Consider the following 19,557-nt stretch of genomic DNA (forward strand, 5'->3'; position numbering starts at 1 on the left):
AACCGTGCTCCCTTGAATTGGAAGATAATCACGCACAATCCGAGCAAGTGTTGGATGCTGCAATGAATGAATCTAGCTAACAATTAGAAAAACTGTTGAGATGACTGTGAACAAAAGACATACCCCCCACCATGCAAAAATGTCTAGAACTTCTTCCAATGGTGATGACAGATATGAGGTGAGCTCATCACAAGGGTCATGCACATGATTAGCATCGGTGATTTTGCCTTTGGCAGGTCAGCTACACTTGATAATGCTTGTTTGTGGGCAGAGAATGACGAAGAGCAGATATTATCGGCATCATGAAGACAAGTAGATGGCTTTGTTGGTCAACCAGAGTGCCTAGTGGCAGCAACGAAATTGGCTGTTTGCCATCCAGAATTCAAGAGGATGGAGAATGCATGAGATGAGGCTGGCTGTGTACCAGATGGAGGTAGTGGGACATCATCATCGGCATCATGGTAGAATGCAATCTCAGATGCATCCTTGAGACTCCTGTCTGCATGATATGCAGATGAGTTGGATTCAGCCATTGTAGAACAGTAGTGGAAATATTACCTAGTTGTAATCGAAACTCGCTGCATTTAGCCTTAGGAAGTAAAGTGAACAGTAGAACATGTCTTTGCATCCGAGGTGAACATTGCACTAAATGAAAGAAAATCTTCAGCCTGAGGAATGGACTCCTCAGAAAAGAATACTGACATCAGTTCGGAACCATTCAGAACAGTCCAAGAACCAATGGAGAACTAACCTAGACAAAGCAAACTGAGAACCATACTTTGGTTTGGTCACATTTGATGGTATCACAGTGTACTGGACTGTTGTAGAACCAGACCATTTGTTGGAATCTGAGAGTTCCGAGACAAGGAAGACTGATGAATCTGGGCAAGGCATGCACAGTGAGTAATGAGAGGTAGAGGTACGAGCACAAGCCAAAAGGGGACAAAGGGCGAGCGATGCAGTGACGTCAGCTTGCGTCCTACTTTATTTTCCTGTTTTGTTTTATATAATACATTATTGTTGTCAACGTACTTACCTTAAAAATGCCAGTAGCAGCGTCCTGGCATCTCAGTTCTTTTCCAAGACACTGAGATGTGAGTAGGAATTCGTCACCTATACAATACAAAGTCTAATGCGATGTAGTGTACTTGTTCAATAGGTAGATGAACCCTTTACAAGAGTTCTTTTCCAAGACACTGAGATTGTACTTGTTCAATAGACTCCTTGTCCCTCCCGCTCTTCTTATCACAGCACCATTGGTCAGGCCTAGGGTTCAAACCACGGTTCAGGACTGGACCACAGCAGCACTAGGTATGTATGTCATGGCTTGCAATGGTTTGCTACCTCTTATACCACATTTTTCTCCTTTTACAATTGTCAATAGCTTTTAAAGATTTCCCTTATCACTTGTGTATCTTTTTCACGTGAAAAAACTTGTCCAACAACCACAACCAGCAAGTAGTACTTCAAGTAGCAGCCTAGGAGCTGCAAGCCTGCAAGTCAAAGTGCCCACAACTGATCAACTCGACTCGACATCCTCATCACTTCTAGTTGATGGTTGAGTCAAGACCTGAAGACATGGTCCTGATGTCCATATAAACTATATCACACCCAGGGAGTGTGCCCTAGTGAGTCATTCTGTGGATCAGGAATCCGACTCATCTGATTCAATCCACCTTGACAAGTTACTGCTGAGACTGTACTCTCCATATGCGAAGATATTTGTTTGCTCATCATGTTGCCATGTTGGAGTTCACTGCATGCTGCCACTGTGGGTGGCATTGTCAGCAAGTGCTCTTGATCTGCAATTTTTGTAGGGATAAATAGATAGGTTCGAGCATGGTACTATGACTGCCTCATGTTTCATGATGTTGTTCAAACTGAAAGCTCCACTTTTCTTTTGAACAGGTGGGAGATATAGAATCCCCGACATCCCTGGCGAATATTTCACCACCTTGAGAGTCCATATCCTTGTTCTCTATTTGCTCTTCACTGTGACACATGAAACAGCTTTGAAGCTGACACTCTGCACTCCACTGGGACATATCCTCCAGTATGTATTCTGATCCCCATTGAATTGCCATTGCAGAAGCCTTGCTGTGTCATGTAACCAAGACTGATATTCTCAGAGCGCTATAAAATCAGTATGGGCTTGGATTTGTCAACTATGTGCAGTTTGTGTTGATGATGGATCATGCGGTCTGTCAGGCGTCATCCTGTGCTGGATGTCCAGGAAGTATACGAGCTGGAAGAGCCCATTTTTATCTTAATGTGCGAACCCAACTTGCTGGGGCTTACTCTGCAGGAAGAGAGATCTACAAAGAGTGAGTTCATGGATAGGGTGAGTATGGGGCAGAATTCTAGAACATGTTGCAACAGGCAGAGGTTTTCATCATTGATTGTGAACATCTACACAGAGTTTGCATAGCATCGGCTCTGCGATATCAAGATTCAAAACAGAAAGGTACTCATCATGCCAAACCACCCATGACCAGTCATTTTGTAGTCCAAATCTCGCTCCATGAACAACAACAAATGAGCTATATGGTCAAACTGTGGTGACTGTACGGTCTGCAGATGCCATGTCAGACATAGAAATAAACATGAGGACCTTGGAGCCATACGCGTTCCAGTCGATATGCCAGAGATAGAGATGCATGCGTGTGGCAAGGATTGCAAGGATAAAGGCCTGCAAACTGTATATGAGCATATGGGTGTTATCAGTAGAAATTCACAATGGAAGTTGGAGACACATACTCTTCGAGGAGGGAGTAATATGTGGGCTGGGTGTGCAGGACGTCAGTGACTCAATCCCACTGACGGATATAAGGACATTTGCACACATTAGAAAACATTACTGGTGCAAGGACATTCACGGCAGAGAGAACTTTTGAGATAACAATCATCACCAATGAGGACAGACCAATATGAAAGTGCTGACTCACACAGACTGCATGCATAGTAGAATATATTATGCTTCACCAGAATGCCATGCATACCACCATTGAACATTCGCCAGGTCTGGAAGACACAAACGAGTGTTAGGGTGACCAGTCCTGGAGAAAGCATTAGTCATTGCGTCACTGTAATGTATGGTTGAAGTTCCCGATGACATACCAAGTTGAAAGACAAACAAGAGAAGAAACAGCATGAGGAATTGGATACTGGTTGAGCTCCAGTAACAGCCTGTGATGCCTGGGACCACGCTAGTCGTAACTGTGAGTGGAATTAATACATGCATATAGTAGTGAGGGAAGGTGAGAGCACAAACCATGAGACGTAGTGATAGCACTAAAACAAATACCGATGAACAATGTGATGATAGCCTGGCTGATTCATCAATCATGGGGTCAGGGTGTGTTAAAGACATGGGACAAACAAAAAAGGTAGACAGCATGGCTACAAGTACAACCCTATTGCTGTTCCAAAGTGCATAAGTCCTAAGCACAAAAAAGCCTGGAGGAATCGGATCAGAAGCATGTGTATGTCGCAGAAGAAGGAGAGACACATTCAGAGCAAGCGAGTGATATTACTCCAAGACCTATAAGAGGAAAGAGTGGTGCTTGGTAAGGATGTGGATGTAGCATGTACCATGCATGTACCTGAGTAAATATTGACCAATATCTTGCATTTCTGGCGATATCATGCAGTCAGTGTCATTCATAAATGGGTAAGAAATTCCACTGCACATTCACATACTTTGGTGTTTTCATTCGGGGAAAAATTCACTGAAACATGACATATCAATTCAATATATGGGGATGTATACAGGATTGAACGCATGATATATGTCCGTGATGATGAATAAAAAGGGAACATATCATGCAATGATATAAAGGACTTTTACCTTAGTCCAGCGCAATTGACACAGGAAGTTCCACTTTGAACAGCATGTTGTCAATATTTGAACTGAGGCGTATCGCAGCACAAGTGCATCACCACTTCGTGAAATGAACAAACATAATCATAGATCTGGATATAAGTGAGTTTAACAGCAGACAGGATAGATCGGAACAAGCTTACCCAGAATGTTCCCATCAACACTGAGCTATCATGTTAAAATGTGGAACAAGCAATTTAAACACCACGCACTGCATATGTACTAGTGGCCCATGATATATCTGTTATTGCCTTGCCATTGTGTTAAGAAAGCGACGCACCGCTAAGTACTGTAGAGTCCTAGCCGCTGCGATCTCGTCAGCTGAATATTCCATCTGCATTCATTCGAGGTAAAAAAAAAGGGGGGGCTTCAAGCGCTCATTATGCGCCTACTTAAGTAGCTCTATTGAATAAGTTTCGAACCTATCAAGATGGGGGTCTAAACCTTACATAATTCAAGGACACCATTTGGCTTAGATCTTGATCGGGGCATACCGCATTTCATTGGTTGATTTAAATCATGGGCTGCACCAGGCGGGGCGCAACTTAATAGTAAAAGTTACAGAAGTGTTCAGTATTTTTGCTAAAATAACCATAAGTACTCTATTCGGAGAGGGATGTAAACACCTACATATTGTGATGATCAGCGCTTGGACTTGAACTCTTCGGACGAAATCAGAGTTTGGCGCTTCACACTTAGCACACTATAGGCTGAAACCTACCCAAGCCTAAGCTTCTCGCATCTGTCACACATATCCAATTAGGATTGAACAACACAGTTCAATTTAAAGCAACTGAGTGACTCGCATGTTGCTCATAAGTTGTGTCCTCTTGTTACAGTCTGATTGGGGAGAAATGAGGGCTGTTAAAACAGAAAGCCAATCTGACAAATTTACTTCTTTAGCATGTCTGCTTTCTGGCAAATGCATAGCGTATCTGACCTGGACGTGTTTGGACGTCCAGTGACACCGTCAGATTATCCTAGTTCACACAGCCCTCCACTGGGTATGCTTTATGCCCTAACACCCAGAAAGTTCTCCAAATTTGAAGGCTTGCATGGTGTGGCTCATTAATCGTGGATATCCACAAAATGGTTACTTGTAACGTCAAATCAGCGATATCAAGATTGAATGGTACACACCAAGTAGAGCCACTAGTCATGATCGAAAAGTTCCTACACGAAAGGGGCTTCTTGATTTGGGATACCTGCATATTCATGTCGGAACGACAACACACTATCCCCCTCAACACACCAATCCAACTGGAGGCTTATGTTAGTCAACTTGCTGATTCTTATTTCAATTATCATACCAATATTGACGATGACAGATGGGTCAGTGTTTGAGGCATGGCTGGCCGCTGCAGGATCATGTTACGTTGCAAGTGGTGAATAGGGCCATGACTTTGCTGATGGGAACCACCAACTATTACGAGCGCATAATGTACGCAAGATATCATCGTGATATCAAATTTTAAGGCCTTACTTTCTTCCACCGTGAGCGCAATACGGAGTTGAATTGCTTATAGGACACCCATGCGATCATATTGCAGAAGCTCTTGGACCCTGGTGTATTGCAGAGTCCCTCGGGGGGCAGAGCCTGGGGACGCCGCATGTCTTCTTGTGGCCATCATCATTACGCCCTGGTGCAGTCCCAAGTTTTGGTCATTACGTAGAACGATGGGAATGAACAGAAGCGCTGCGATCGTAAATGAGAAAGCAGATTCATCCACAAGGATATGAAGGTGGTGCTGTGTTAGCGCACGCTCCCACCACGGTCAGGGCAAGGTAAGGGGTCCTCGTCTTCTTCTCCGAGGCCGAACCGGGGAAAGTGCCGCCCCTAGGGATGAGCCACAATACAATCAGGGACAAAGTTTCTGTTAAACTCATCTCGCCTTTTGTGACAGCATAGGTAGAAGGGGAGCTAACAGGGGGAGATCGTGGTAATACTGCTCACGACACCACCTGTTGAGTCTTTTATGGGAATGAGAGGGGGACAGGGATTATGTTGATCCGTTTGGAATCGATGAGCTGGCAGATCGGGTGAATTAGTGTACAAAAATAGTACTTGGTAAAAGATGACCAACATTATATCTTATGGGTACTGTAGTTGCCATGGATGTCATGAAAGTTGTTGGGTCGTACTGGGTGTGTTTGATGTTTGCACATCGGATCATGAGAGAAACTTGAGGGTTGACCCAGCCAAGAGCTTTCTTATTAGCAATGTTGAAAGGTATGCATCGGTCGCGGTTGATGCGGTGCATGTTCTAGAGAGCAAGATCACCTCCGTACGGAATAACAGGGAACATGTCCAAGTCGGTTTCCCCAAGAATAAGTTTCAGGGGCAAGATGATCTGTGCCGAGTCCGACATGAATATTTATTGAGATAGAGAAGTAGAGAAAACGTACTTCGATATATAGCGACTTTTGTGCAATGCGAAGCTTGGCTTTCTTGGCACCAACAGGAAGCGGGAAAGGGAATTTCAAAAACTTGTCTCCAAGAACGATGGCGATTGAATGCATAGACACTTGGTTTGCAATGGGAGAAGCACCGCTGGTCGGGAAAACCTTCATCCCCGGTTCGACAATATCAACCCGAGTGATGAATGACAGAGGTGTCTTGCGTACTTTGTCTAACGTGACGAATGCACATGCACCAGACGTCTTCATGGGACGGCCGCCGATGTGCAAATTCTTCTCCTCGGGACTCTCTGGGCCATCATTAGGACACTGTCGAAGAATGTGTACAAGCTGCTCGTCTCCCAGGTCCGCGTGGAATATGGAAAGGCCGAGCCACTTTTTGGCCAGTATGCAAGTCGCTGAGGTGGAGAGAACAGATAACACGACCGATAAACGATGCTCGTTCACTAGCACAATGGACAGCACCTAGAACCACACCACTAGAGGAGAAGTTCCATAACGTCTAGTGGGTAAACTGTGACACGAAGCACGCAGGAATCAAGCCAAGAAGCAGACCTATAGTTGCAATTTCTCCACAAAGTTGTTGGGCCAACGTGTCTTCTAGACTACCCCAAGTGAGACCTTCTGTATACTGAAGAATGGGAGAAGTAGGTGTGCAACACGCCGGCGTGATCAAGAAGGTTGTAAGTATCGATGACATTGAATGTGGTCGGCGCGATCGCGCACTAGTTCCATAGACGTTGAGATCAGAGGTGATGTACAGGATCTTCCAAGGAGCAACGGGGAATGGTGTGAGTGTTGATGTCATGGTGCGGGGGTAGCCAAGAGCTTGACACAAGCTCAGAGCGTCTCCCACAAAGCAACGTATGATGAGCGGGCTCGGAAAAGATAAATCCAAAGACCTTGGAAGCCAAAGCGCATCACCTGGAAATTTGCGCCTTCCAGACATTTACTATGTCTTTCGGGGTGAATTGGTCTGAGCAGCAGGAGCTTCCGACAGCTAGCGCAAGCGCTTCTGCCAAATGAAAGCAAGAGAGGATCCGTTTCATAGCGGACCGCAAATTTGTCACCAACCATAGAGTATGCTAAGGTTGGATTTAGATGGGACATCTCCGAGGGTCTCTTAAGGACGGCAGAGCATATGCCTGTCTCCCAGCAAATATTCAAGTAGTGATCGCCCGCCATCTTGAGCGCATACATCGACAATGGCCCGGCTGCCCGACTTGCTGTGAACACGAATTCGAATTTTGCCTTGTAAGCCTTGACATCAGCAGCATATGCGGACTCAAGTGCTTGTGCCTCGCAAGGAGAGCAGGTCGTCGTCTTGACGTAGAGCTGCCAAAGGCGCCGCAACTCGGCGAGAGTGTCCCCAGTGCACATACGAAGGAAATGACCGTGAGGATTGTTGTTTCAGCTATCCAGATCACTCGACAACTCGACTAATTCCCTGCACTGTGATGTGAGCAGGTCATGAGAGGCTTTGTCGAGGAAAAAGTGGAAAAAGATGTTCCAGATTTGCGGCACTTTCTGCACAGCACCTTCATCGGCAAGGAGGGTGAACAGGATAACCTTACGGGCTTTTTGGTTCGTTCGTTCAGGAAGACGCATCGAGTGTTAGATTTGAGCTCACCGATGATTGGACTCTCAAGGTCACAGCAAGTGAAGTCCAGTTTCCCGACGCTGAGCACGGAATATTAGCGCGCCACACTATCAAAATATTCCTACTAGAAGCGTGCTTTTACCTTGAGAGCCAGTGCTGTTTGTATACACGGTGTAAAGGATGTGCCTCGGGTCACCTAAGAGGCAGTACGTCTGCTTTCCATATGGACAAAAATCCTGTGTGAGGCAAGCTCCAGATGTATTGCCAACAGGATAGAAGCACTTTTTCCTCTCCATAGGACAGGGTTTGTCCCAGAGCTCTGAAGAAGGTCCGTAGTCCTCATGGAGATTCGGAGGTTCTATGTGGGTTGTCTCGCGAGGCATAAGCCACTCCTTGATTGAATATTGATTTGAGTAATTATCATTCCAGCCATTTGCAGAACACTGTTGGGCCAGTCGTCGAAAATAAAACAGGACAGCGTTGTTTGAATTATGACGATGTCCGGTCAGATACCACGAATTCCTGGGTGTAACGTCCTGTAACGTCCCATGGTATCATGGTAGGAGCACGATTGATTCAATTTGATTATCGGAGGTTGAGAATTGGTCGGAAGCTGTTGCAACGTTGAAAATTCGTTGGTTTGACTTTTTGCCGACTTGTGTTTTCTTTTTTGGGATAATCTAATCTGGCCTACTACTAGCTAGCTCTGATCAAGGCCTAAGTGCTGAGCGTTCTGCAAACAGCTGTCACGACAATTAATACTTGGGCATGACGCCGCGGATAGTTGGCATGATGCACGTAAAATTCCTGCCGTGGCGAGTTCGTGATGAACATCAGCGAAGCTTTGAACACTGCATACGCGAGTGTAAAAGTCACGTACAGTGATTTTATGTACCCAATGTACTTTATTCAAGTCGCCACGTCGCGAACTCGAAGTTTAAATTCAAGCTCTGCAGGTACAAGTGAATTGAGTCACTTGGCTCACCAATCAGGCAGAGCATTACAAAGTCCAATGAAGCTTACAGTCCGTCGACAGCTGTATCATACATCTCTATTGTACATGACTCGAGTGTCTCTTAAAAGATCAATACAAATACCTAAAGCCCTTCCTTCTTTTCACAGCCTCCTCGAATGTAATCCCTTCCAATCTAGCAGCTTCTTCAATACGTTCGCGGCCAGGGCCTTCCATTAATTCTTTCTCCACCATATCCATGTGTTTATTCTCTTTGATTAACATCCACCGTATTACTATCAATATATGAGTACATCAGAGTAGTCAAGTTGTGATTTTACTCACAGACGCTCAGGGCTGTGGACAAAACGAGACTGCACAATGCTATAATCATGGATTGATGGTATTGAGGACCCCATGAAGCTTTCCAGACATACGAGCCCATCCTATGAAAAATTATAAGCAATCCGACATTAAGCTGACCATAGAGGCCTCACAAATTACCGAGGTTTCCAAACCCATTGACAAGACCCATGGCTACAGAGCGTTTTGCTGGTGGACGAGGAATAGCGTTTGCAACCCAGGTCAATGTCAAGGCAAATCCTTTCGAAAATGTGTCAAGCTTGCGTTCAGCGTTCTAATCAGAACATACCACAATATCCGGTGGTCATGAGGAACAAGGAGAAGTACCGCCCGCCCGTAGCCATGGTGGATAGAGAGATGATATATCCAAGGATGACCACCCACCACCAGCCAGCAATATGGAAGAATCGTTCTCCAGACCTATCTATCCATTCTGTCAAAATGACTGTGGTGCATTACCAGGAATCAGACATACCTGCGTGCCATGCGCCGAGTACGCAGCAGATCGACGCGAATATCCATGGAGGGCTAGTGATCAGATGATGATGAGCCATAACTGTGAATGTAACGAAATATCATGCTTACGCCGCCATCAAAAACGTAGCAGTAGTACCGAAACCAAGCGTGGAAGTCAGGCTATCCCGCTCGATGTTAGCGCAATAATTGCAAGACTGTTCATATACTTACGTGGGGAAAAAGTTGATGTAACTCAGGCCCAGAAGTTGCGAGCAGCTCATAAACATGAAAATGATGGTCTTTGGATCCTTGATAGCCAGGAACAAGCCATCGAAAATGCTGTGACATTTTGAATGATGTGCCAATTAAAAAGTGATATGGAGTAGCACCCTGTCAGTAATAGGAAATGATGGAACTCGAGCTGAACTTACGTGAGGTTGTCGGAATCCTTGTCGGCCTCCCCTGCATCTTCTGCAAGGCGAACTTGAGCCAAGCGGCGTTCCGCTGCGTTAAGCCATCGAGTGTTATGGGGCTATGTGATGCCATGTCAGACCCGCCGAAATTCGTTTAAAAAATGTCTGCTTACAAAATCTGGAAGAAGCCACCTGGACATAACCGCGGCCGTTAGCTTTGAGTAAGAATAAAACACGCAAAAACGCACATTGTCAAGAAGCCAAAGAACATGGTGATGGCACCCTATTCCGAGAAAGTGGCCGATCAGCACAGAAAATTCAGGGATGGTGTAACATATACCTCTATGTAAAACAACCTGCGGTACGGAGCTCCAGTCAGGGTACTGCTCCTGGAATAGGGATTTGTCTTACCATCTCCAGGCCGAAAGTCCCAGTACACCTTGCATTCTTGCGAGAATTCCAGCTGCAATTAACTGACAAAGGATCGTTATCAGGCGTCATAGTCCACTGTGACGACAGCAAGCTCACGCTTCCAAATGCATTCGAGATTAAAAGACCACAATAGAACCAGGCTGACCGCACAGCGAGCTCCTGAATGTGTTGCATGAGTAGCGACTCACGGTCCTAAAAACGCGATATTCACCTTCCTGGTATACCATCGCGAAAGCAGATACATGATACCGGGATAGAATGCAGCCTGTGCACTCGCTCAGCCCGCACGTGGTTATCGAAATGATTTTTTTTACCTCAGGAAGACCAATGAATATACGACAACCCATGATTCCCGCAAAATTAGTTGTGACCTGCGCAGCGATTAGCAAGCACGAGTTGCAACTTCCAACAAAGCTTACCCCAGTCATAGCACTTGTAAGGCCCCATGCAACAACGCAAGCCCCAATGTAAAGTGACGGTCTGAGTCACGTCCCCCTTAGTATTGACTAGATCGAGATATTTGCAGTCATAACCAACCGTGAAATATAGCTCAAAATCTGTTGACAATCAGAATCAGTCTTGTATTCATAAACAATAGCACAAAACAAACCATGTTCGAGGGTATCTGGTCGTAGATGATATGTGAGTAAGATCGCATGGGTTTGTGTAGAAAATTTGCTCACTTGTGCCGGGCAATAAGAGGCATAAAGAATAGCCAGAATGGTGTCATACTGGATGTCTAGTGGATGGATTAAGCATGGATACTACGGCAGTCCGCTTCACTCACCTGTCATTCCGAGATCTTGCTCTAAACCTTGCAGGCGCGCAGCAGTAACAGCGACACGCTATGCATTGTACACGTGAGCACGCCGAGGTTCATATATGCATAAATGGTTGTTTGCATACGTCAATGTAGTTCAAGATGTATATGACCACAGCAGTGGGCATCAGCCGGCTGTCCAATTTGCGCACCAGTGCCCGTTCTCCCGCCTTCCTGGCGTCTGCAGTTAATAGCCTGAAGTCGTCATCGACCACATTTTCTGCAAAGGATTCAGTCTTCTTCTCTTCCTCGATGGACATGTGGGGCAAGGAAGAACCGCAAAACGCTACGCCAACTTAGCGCGGTAATCCAGTCACCCAAACGGATGCCTTTTATACTAGGGACCAGATTCACTGGGGACCTTATCGCGATGCCCACAATGAACTCAGTAAGCCCGCTGCTCAAGTCCAAAATTGGAAGGCCCAGAATACCATCATGATCACCTGGTATTAATGTGGCGAACGCCGGTGGATCATCTCTGTAGCCCAATATCACTTTCTATTGATATGCACAAGAGTTGTCGCCGGCGTCGTGTCTAATTATACCATACCGGGGAAGGGAACCAGAGCGGCATGGTGAACAGTTTGGAGAGGATCGAGCCGCCCGTGGGGCACGTCGGCAATCACGTCGCCTTGAATACTAATGAAATGACACTTGTGGAGTAAATATTCCGTCAGATGATCTATGTGTGTGCATGACGATATGATGACCGAGCTCCATCGATTTCAAGGTGGAAAGTACGTTTCCCCACACGGAGGTAGGAACACCTCGGATCTACGGGGAAAATATTCTTTCCAAGAGTTACTTCGAAATGACCGGGCTTGAATGCATGCACATCCCAGATTCTTACTGTTGTAAGAAACATTCCCCCAGGAACGTGTAATCGAGCGTGCAGGTAGGTTCCAGCGTACCTTGTGAGAAGATTGATGCATGATGTCGCGTAGTTTGTGTTTCGCATAATTTTATGCATGTCACATTACACGGATCTCACAGGTGTGCCACAGATGACAATGTGTGCCCCGTCAGATGGGCACAGTACGTAGACCTGAGTGTCAATACGTGCCTGCCCTTTCAGGCTCAATGCTTCAAGATCTTTGAGGAAACGGGCGGAACGAGGATCAGACTCTTGCAGCCACCAATGATCAGGAGGGTATGTTCACCTGGACAGGAGCTTCGGCCTGGCCAATCAGGGACTGGGATCCTCGAATGTCAGCACTAGAAGTGGTCAGAATCGTACGATATGATTTTAAGTCGGAGTCAGGCGTGCTGATCCGGTTTGACCTGAAAGCCGCGGCTTGGCTCGAGCTCATCACGGCTTTTGAAACGGAAAATTAAGATTGAATATACTATCGCGTTGACCGACGGGGCGTGAAACAAGCTCACTTTCGTATGGCTCAAATCTCCAGCGAACAGAGTCCACGTTTCATCTGTGGCAATGGTATAGTGTCTGCATATGATATGAGTACGAATAACAAGGACAAATTCCAGCCCATCCATGGGAACGAGTCTCTCGCTAGGGCTCTACAGCTCAAAGTCGTGTCCAGGAGCACACTACTCACATTGTTACGCGTGAGAGACGGATGGTGATCACGATCAAAACTAAGTCACCGAATTTTGACATATGCAGACTAGCGCGCGGGAATCCAGGTCAACCTAATCATCATGAGTTAGTAAGTCACAATGTAAACATAAGTCGCACCTTGAGCTTCATCGATGGTCATCAAGTCACCTTCGACAACACATAGTTGTAGTAAGTGTTGTAAAGACCATCTGGCACAAAGTTCGAGGCAGTCACCGTCGTTGTGCTCGGTGTGCCATAAGTGGTACTCCCTCGAATACCCTAGAGGATGTTTAGCAACATTCCACGAGTTGCGCTGAGGGGTGCATACGAAGCTTCAGCAGAATCTTGATCGGCTTCGCTGGCATCCCCTGCAAGACGCGCCTGTGCCAATAGGCGCTCTCCTGGCATCAACCATCGAGTGTTGTTCAGCTGAAAAGTGATATTAATATCCAACTATCGAGGTTGACGATACGTCCGTACGTAGTCGGAGAGCAGCCACCTGCATCATAAGTGAGATAAGTACCCGCGGCTTTGCAATGGCGAGGTCACGTACATAGCTTGGAATCCCACACATATTGTAATGACGCAACGTCACTGTCAACGGCGGGGTGGAATTAGCAAACGGATGCAGGACATCGGATTACACGCAATGTCAGCTGGCTCGCTTTCTATTCTTGCGAAATATTGGAAACGGAGGGCCGTACGAACAAAAAAAAGTGGAGGATGTAATCGGCAACACATGTACACACCGTGCTATAATGATCCGTGATTGTGTGTTACTCCACAGATTTGAACAGCGTATCAACTCACACAACACTTCTCGACCCGCTTGAACGGAACCGTAGCAAATTATGTATAAAAAAAATCGAGCCGTAAACTAGAGCTCAACGTGTTCAATGACCGTTGCAATACGATGTATGGGAGCCACTCCTGTAGGATTCTCTTGAGACGTCTTGAGCGACAGGCATCTTCGTACCTGAGTTCTGTCCGGGCAGGTCAGATGATCCAGGGGCCCTCACTTTTGGCGTCTCGCGACAAACTGTTTGTAGACAGGGTATGAGAAGATGTTAAGATTGATCCGAGAGGGGCCCAGACGAGTAGAGGTAAAGGCAGGCTATGAAAAAGCTGGGCCAAGGAGAATGCGTCGTCGTGGCTTGAGAATGGCAGCCACGCTCCTTTCATTGTTTGGTATGAGTGAGGATCGAAGGAAGCGTAATTAAATCTCACTTGTTACAACTGGATCTGTGCTATGTATTACATTCTTGAATCGTTGCAGGTCGCTCTATGTTTGTGAGGCTGATCATGGAACGATCTTCATCCCGGACGAAGGAGCCTGAGGGTGCGAGACTTTGCCGAGTATGACCACTGTATGATCTATTAGTATGACGAGTCACGAAAGCGACGAGTGTCATTTGAAATCACTCACTGAATACCACGGCGGGACCAATTTTATCGACGCCGCCAGTTATATCAGGTCTGCTCAAATTAATATTGGCGCTTTGAAGAGCTCGAAAAGCTCATATGTGAAACTTCTCAGGAGTACGCTTCTTCGTCTTCTAGAACGTGCTACTGCGTGAGCTTCGTAATGGAGCGGTGCGCACTCCTTCACAAAGGTCACGCGCATCAGAGGAGTGGCAAGCACTGGCATGCAACGCAGTGGGACTAAGCAGCAGGAAATTGGGCTACTAAGCCAGTAAGCGGCGTTGATTCTGAATCATGAGTCTGACCATGACCCAGCTTGATCAATAAGGTTGAAATTAGGAAAACCAGGAAGCTGCTGGTGATAAGGCCAAAGTCCTTGAGTACAACCACTGTGGAGGGCGGCCCTGGACCCCCGAGTCACCAAAAACATGAAGTGGAAGAAAGATAACAAACAGGTACAAACATTGGTTATCACCAGCGAGACCGACACTTGAACCTTTCTACCTACAACCACCAAGTACAACGATCGAACAGCACCAAGAAACTTATTCGCAGATCTATGGCTCGTCGGGCTAATCGCAAGCTGGCAGCATCGAAGACTCGATCAAGCACTCCGATGCGTTCTGTCGCCACCATCAAGCAATCCGCAGGCTCATCGTTGAGCCACAAACGCCGGCGCTTTAAGCAAGAACATTTCAAACGGCAGCAGAGGCAGGTCGCTTTCGAGGTCCAAAAGGCAAGGCGTGAACGCTGGGCTGAAGCTGCTCGAGAAACACAACGGATTGTTCTTGGGGATGGCAAGTATGTCGAAGAGAAACTTTCTTCTACTTCTGTTTCATGCATCATGCCCTCTGCCCATATCTCTCCGCTTGTCTCTTGCCTTGATAACGCCTCGCCACAAGTAAACACTTCTCACTCTCAAGGACATACCATGACCACAACGCATGTCACACACGACATATCATCACAAATCATTTTAAGCAAGCAGGGAACAACGTTCTTCCCTCATTATTTGCCACCCTTGGCTGGCTGGAGCAAGCCTCGCACAGTCTCCCTTTCCCGAACCAAGCCAACTAGTTTTCTGTTTGTTGCTAGCTCCACGCTCACGGCTGCTCGGCAACTGCACGAGCGGCGACCAGATCTTACTCGTAGTTCGCCATATTCGCTCTCTACTACGTCAATTGGAGTCCTTTCCTTTGCATCACCCAAACGTCCCGGCGGAGGCTATCTACGCGGAGGTAATGAGCAAGAAGAGACCCTTGCTAGGTCTTCGTCGCTTGTAGCTGGTCTGCAGGCCGACCAAGGCAAGGAGTTCTACGCCACCCACAAGAAATTTGTTAGCGTCGACGGAGCTGGTCTCAATGATCACTCCATGGTATACAGCCCAGGTGTTGTCGCCTTTCGCCAAGACGATGGCGATGACACATCTCCACTGACAACTCCGTCGTCAAATAACTTCATCCCCCCTTACCTTATTAATGTTCTCTCGGCTGTGCCTGTCAATGCAGCTGCAATCCGTCAGAACTACTCCATCACTCCATCAAACACTCATATCTTTGTGGACGGCATACATGACAAGATGCGGGATCGCATGGCAAGAGCACTTCGCATCTTTGAGTCACGTGGTGACCGAGCTCTCGTCCTCGGTGCGTTTGGGTGCGGTTCCTGCGAGAACAAAGTTGACATGATCGCGGAGATCTGGGCAGACCTCCTAGTATGCGGGGAAGGCGAAGAGAACCGTGAAGATAGAAAGACGAGTGTCCCACGCGCGGCGTTCAAAGACTCATTCGAAGAAATCGTGTTTGCTGTTCCCGGTAAATTATATGAACCATTCAAGAAGGCGTTTGATATGAGAGTTTTCGAACTGGAGGTGTCTCGGGCAGCTAGTGAGTAATTTTCGAAGCCGTTCTTGATATTTTGACAGGTTTTCCAGCCTAGTATATGGTTTACATATCATTACGCCTCATGAGTTTGATAGTCCTGTACTAATCTTTGTTACCTGTATCGTTTTATATCCTCTTCCTTCTGTGTGTTGTCTGCGTGTATCATTAGCACTCTTACAAATATGTTGGATGTTTGCCTCATTTGAGTTTCCCATGATGGGCGGGCGCATGCAATGGAGTTGAGTAGCAGTTGAATAGCAGCGTAATAAAAATCGAGAGTGCTCAAAGAATGCTTGTCATCTAATGACTCGGACCGTCTGACTCGCTTTTCCGATGTCTGCTAGTAACATACAGTTGAAGTATCCAACGAGATTACCACGAAATTCGAATCGTGATATGTGGTATGATCCTGAGGTTGCATATACAAGCGCAACCTTATGATATCCCGGATCGGCATGATGACGTTGATCTTCAATTGAGCAACTTTCATCCAGCGACCGTCCACAACGGATCCGGCTGTGATCTTGTTGATGCAAGAGTCTGCAAAGGTAAATTAACGTCCCACCTTCAAAAACTTTGTACTGACTGGTACTAGTTCCACTTCGCTCAACTTTTCTTCTCTATCTGATTCAGGAATCCGTGTGTCGAACACGCCCGGCGGGTTGTGATTGATGATCCAAATGCGACAACAACATTCTATTTGGTGATCTCATGCGTGGGGGACCTCCTCCCTGCCCAGCGGTGTTTGCTACGGGCTGAGGATTGGAAAACGCTGATTTCGTCGGGCGCTGCTCGTGTCCTTACAGGCTATACACATCGGTATTCTTGGCCTTGGTGGAATTTGGCCTTCGCCTCGCACATCTCGTGATTCTTGTCCATGCATTTCCCATGCGAGTGCTGTACTGTTCGCGCTCCAGGAACCCAGATGCCCCATAGTGGTGTGAGTATGTTGACAGGCTGACAGCCGCATGTCAACTTGAATATGCGCGGGTAGATGTGCTGAGCGTGCAAGTTCCTTTTGTGTCGGAGACAGTCAACCTCGTTTGGTGAGCAACAGATTCATGCTATGAAGCACGGTAGCACTCTGGCGAATAGGGCGCGGAGAAAGGTGGTCGATGAAGAGGTGCTGCTGTCAGAGGACACTAGATGATGTGCCGCGGCACGTACAAGTTGCTTTAGCGATTATCATGATTTTGCTGGGTGCTGATTTTCTTCTAGCTTTCGTCTGCCGTCTGTCGGGTTGGTGTTCCGTGACGAACCGAATGCGAACCCGAGTTTATTTGATTTCCCTCAAGGCTCAGAACACCTGGTGACCTTACTGCCACACGTGGGCACCTGAACACGCGCACGGGAGACACCGAGATGAAAATGGAGGTTCGCCTAAATTCTCGTAGTATTTTATATGAACTTAACCTAAGGTTAGCTTTGAGCTAGCCTGCCATGCCTTAGTCTCCCTTAGTGAGCTAGTCAGACCTTTAATAAATGAAGACAGTCGTTTCACTGCTGTCGTAAGTTTGCAGCCTGAGACTAGGCCCGCTGCCAACCTTGGTCAAGATAAGACGCCAAACGTCGGGCATCCGGTCCGCTGCTCCGTATCCTTCTCCTTCATTGACTGATCAGTTGACCCCATTCAATTTCGTTATGATGAAAGGTTTAAAGTTCGAATCTATCCTCAAACAAGTACCAATCATTCTTTGGCACCCTCTCCCTCGTCTCCCCCACTCCGGCTAGATTCCCACGATGTCGTCTCGCCAACCTCGTATATTGATTTGTGGTGAGTCCTGATCCGTCGCGGCTACATGTTATATACTTACAGGATCGATACTCGCAGGAAACCTTGTTTGGGCTCATGAAGAGGCCCGACAGCTTTTTAACGGGCTCGCAGATATTGTCGTACGTTTATTTTTCGATGGAGAGTTATTCACATTTAAGACATGTCCCACTGGCAGGTTATGGATTCTCCAAATCGGGCTGATTTCCTTGCCGGGCTGAAAACAGGAAAGAGGTACGATGGAATTGTGGGCATCTACCGGCACAACACCTCCGCAGACCGCATCGGCGTTTTTGACGAAGAGATCATTGATGCTCTGGCTGAAACGGGCACTGTCAAGTGGATCGCGCATAACGGTGCAGGTTACGATCAGATTGATGTCCTTCGATGCGCGAAAAAAGGTAACTGCACTATATTTTCATGACCTGCATTTGTTGGGGTCTTCTACCAAGGAGCTTACATCCGATTTAGGCATAAGCGTGTCTAATACTCCTGGCGCTGTCGATGATGCAACTGCCACTACGGCGTTGTACCTTATCATTTCTTGTCTCAGAAATTACGCTTGGGCCGAACAAACCCTTCGGCAGGGGGTGTTCAAAAAGGGCCTCAATCCTGGCGGGCTCATGATGTTACGGGACGCACGCTAGGTATCTTGGGCCTCGGCGGTATTGGCCTTAGGCTTGCTCATCTAGTACATGCATTCCCTATGCGCGTTGTCTATTACTCGAGGAACAAATCTGCCAATGCACCAGAGTGGTGCGAGTACGTTGACAGTATGGAAAGGCTCTGTCGAGAGAGCGATGTTTTGAGCTTGCATGTTCCTTTACGCGATGAGACAGTTCATCTGGTGGGCGAGAAAGAGATTCGGGCGATGAAGAAGGGCAGTATCATCGTGAATACCGCGCGTGGAAAGGTCGTTGACGAGGAAGCGATGATTCGTGCTCTCGCAGATGGCCATGTACGTCAGATTGTTTCTTTGTTCTCTTCGCCTCTTCTAAATTTACAACCGGAACAGCTCTGGTCTGTTGGCCTAGACGTATACCCTAACGAGCCTCTCGTGAATCCGCGTTTACTCGAATTCCCGCAAAACGTACTCCTACCCCACATGGGGACAGAGAACCAGGATTCCCAACGCTGCATGGAGGTTCGTGCGCTAACTAACTTGAGAGACTTCCTTCGCGATGGCCAAGGGAAAGATTTGGTTCCCGAGTCGCGGAGTAAATTGTGATGGTCAATTCTGGAATATTACAATAAAATAGTGCATGTATATTCAACTCCTTAACGACTCATTGTGGCTTACCATATGGGCGGCATTGGGACAATTCCATCAGACTGGTGGATCTGTTCTTTTGAGGAATCTTGCTGGATATATACATCTGGGCGGCAAATTGAATTATCGGGCGTCAATTGGTCGTTGGACAACAGAGTGATGAGAGAGAATGAGATCAACGAAGTGATTTAGGTGCACACTAGAGCTGAGCACTGCATGATTCCTCTTTGAAGGAGTCGTTGGCTGCGTGTCGGGGTAACCGACAATGACGGATGCCACCCGACGTGCGTCGATCAATGATACATAATCATTACGA

At 46.9% G+C, this 19,557-nt stretch overlaps 6 protein-coding genes across 6 annotated transcripts; 3 read left to right on the forward strand and 3 right to left on the reverse strand.

The window, feature by feature from the left end:
• Positions 1-2,464: 2,464 nt before the first annotated feature.
• BJ212DRAFT_117432 (uncharacterized protein) lies at positions 2,465-3,199 on the reverse strand. Its single transcript, XM_041329030.1, has 6 exons — positions 3,118-3,199; positions 2,946-3,056; positions 2,844-2,887; positions 2,758-2,783; positions 2,625-2,696; positions 2,465-2,571 (listed from the first exon to the last, which is right to left on the reverse strand). Exons 1-6 carry the CDS (start codon positions 3,149-3,151, stop codon positions 2,541-2,543), a joined length of 318 nt encoding a protein of 105 aa, XP_041194034.1. The 5' UTR covers positions 3,152-3,199; the 3' UTR covers positions 2,465-2,540.
• Positions 3,200-4,784: 1,585 nt separating this feature from the next.
• Positions 4,785-5,620, forward strand: BJ212DRAFT_1298848 (uncharacterized protein; the record flags this gene model as incomplete). The annotated part of the gene is made up of 4 exons (XM_041332757.1): positions 4,785-4,884; positions 4,995-5,152; positions 5,209-5,321; positions 5,458-5,620. The coding sequence occupies 4 exons, from the start codon at positions 4,785-4,787 to the stop codon at positions 5,618-5,620; spliced, it is 534 nt and encodes a 177-aa protein (XP_041194035.1).
• A 524-nt stretch (positions 5,621-6,144) lies between these two features.
• BJ212DRAFT_1479797 (uncharacterized protein) lies at positions 6,145-7,106 on the reverse strand (the record flags this gene model as incomplete). Its single annotated transcript, XM_041339952.1, has 3 exons — positions 6,145-6,231; positions 6,287-6,763; positions 6,822-7,106. The coding sequence occupies 3 exons, from the start codon at positions 7,104-7,106 to the stop codon at positions 6,145-6,147; spliced, it is 849 nt and encodes a 282-aa protein (XP_041194036.1).
• A 1,802-nt stretch (positions 7,107-8,908) lies between these two features.
• Positions 8,909-11,594, reverse strand: BJ212DRAFT_1576470 (major facilitator superfamily domain-containing protein; the record flags this gene model as incomplete). The annotated part of the gene is made up of 21 exons (XM_041342160.1): positions 8,909-9,146; positions 9,196-9,296; positions 9,348-9,453; positions 9,503-9,637; positions 9,689-9,741; positions 9,799-9,849; positions 9,901-10,008; positions 10,101-10,201; positions 10,256-10,274; positions 10,331-10,365; positions 10,423-10,438; positions 10,494-10,555; positions 10,611-10,673; positions 10,726-10,779; positions 10,829-10,885; positions 10,934-10,994; positions 11,052-11,071; positions 11,125-11,139; positions 11,198-11,253; positions 11,302-11,359; positions 11,421-11,594. The coding sequence occupies 21 exons, from the start codon at positions 11,592-11,594 to the stop codon at positions 8,983-8,985; spliced, it is 1,509 nt and encodes a 502-aa protein (XP_041194037.1). The 3' UTR covers positions 8,909-8,982.
• A 3,202-nt stretch (positions 11,595-14,796) lies between these two features.
• On the forward strand, positions 14,797-16,499 carry BJ212DRAFT_1348038 (uncharacterized protein). Its single transcript, XM_041335395.1, has one exon. The coding sequence runs from the start codon at positions 14,877-14,879 to the stop codon at positions 16,209-16,211; it is 1,335 nt and encodes a 444-aa protein (XP_041194038.1). The 5' UTR covers positions 14,797-14,876; the 3' UTR covers positions 16,212-16,499.
• Positions 16,500-17,940: 1,441 nt separating this feature from the next.
• BJ212DRAFT_1446514 (uncharacterized protein) lies at positions 17,941-19,199 on the forward strand (the record flags this gene model as incomplete). Its single annotated transcript, XM_041338260.1, has 6 exons — positions 17,941-17,974; positions 18,017-18,093; positions 18,150-18,372; positions 18,443-18,599; positions 18,650-18,929; positions 18,987-19,199. The coding sequence occupies 6 exons, from the start codon at positions 17,941-17,943 to the stop codon at positions 19,197-19,199; spliced, it is 984 nt and encodes a 327-aa protein (XP_041194039.1).
• Between the last annotated feature and the right edge of the window lie 358 nt (positions 19,200-19,557).

Source organism: Suillus subaureus (assembly GCF_016647635.1).
Source record: "Suillus subaureus strain MN1 chromosome Unknown BJ212scaffold_12, whole genome shotgun sequence".
Taxonomy (NCBI): Eukaryota; Fungi; Basidiomycota; class Agaricomycetes; order Boletales; family Suillaceae; genus Suillus; species Suillus subaureus.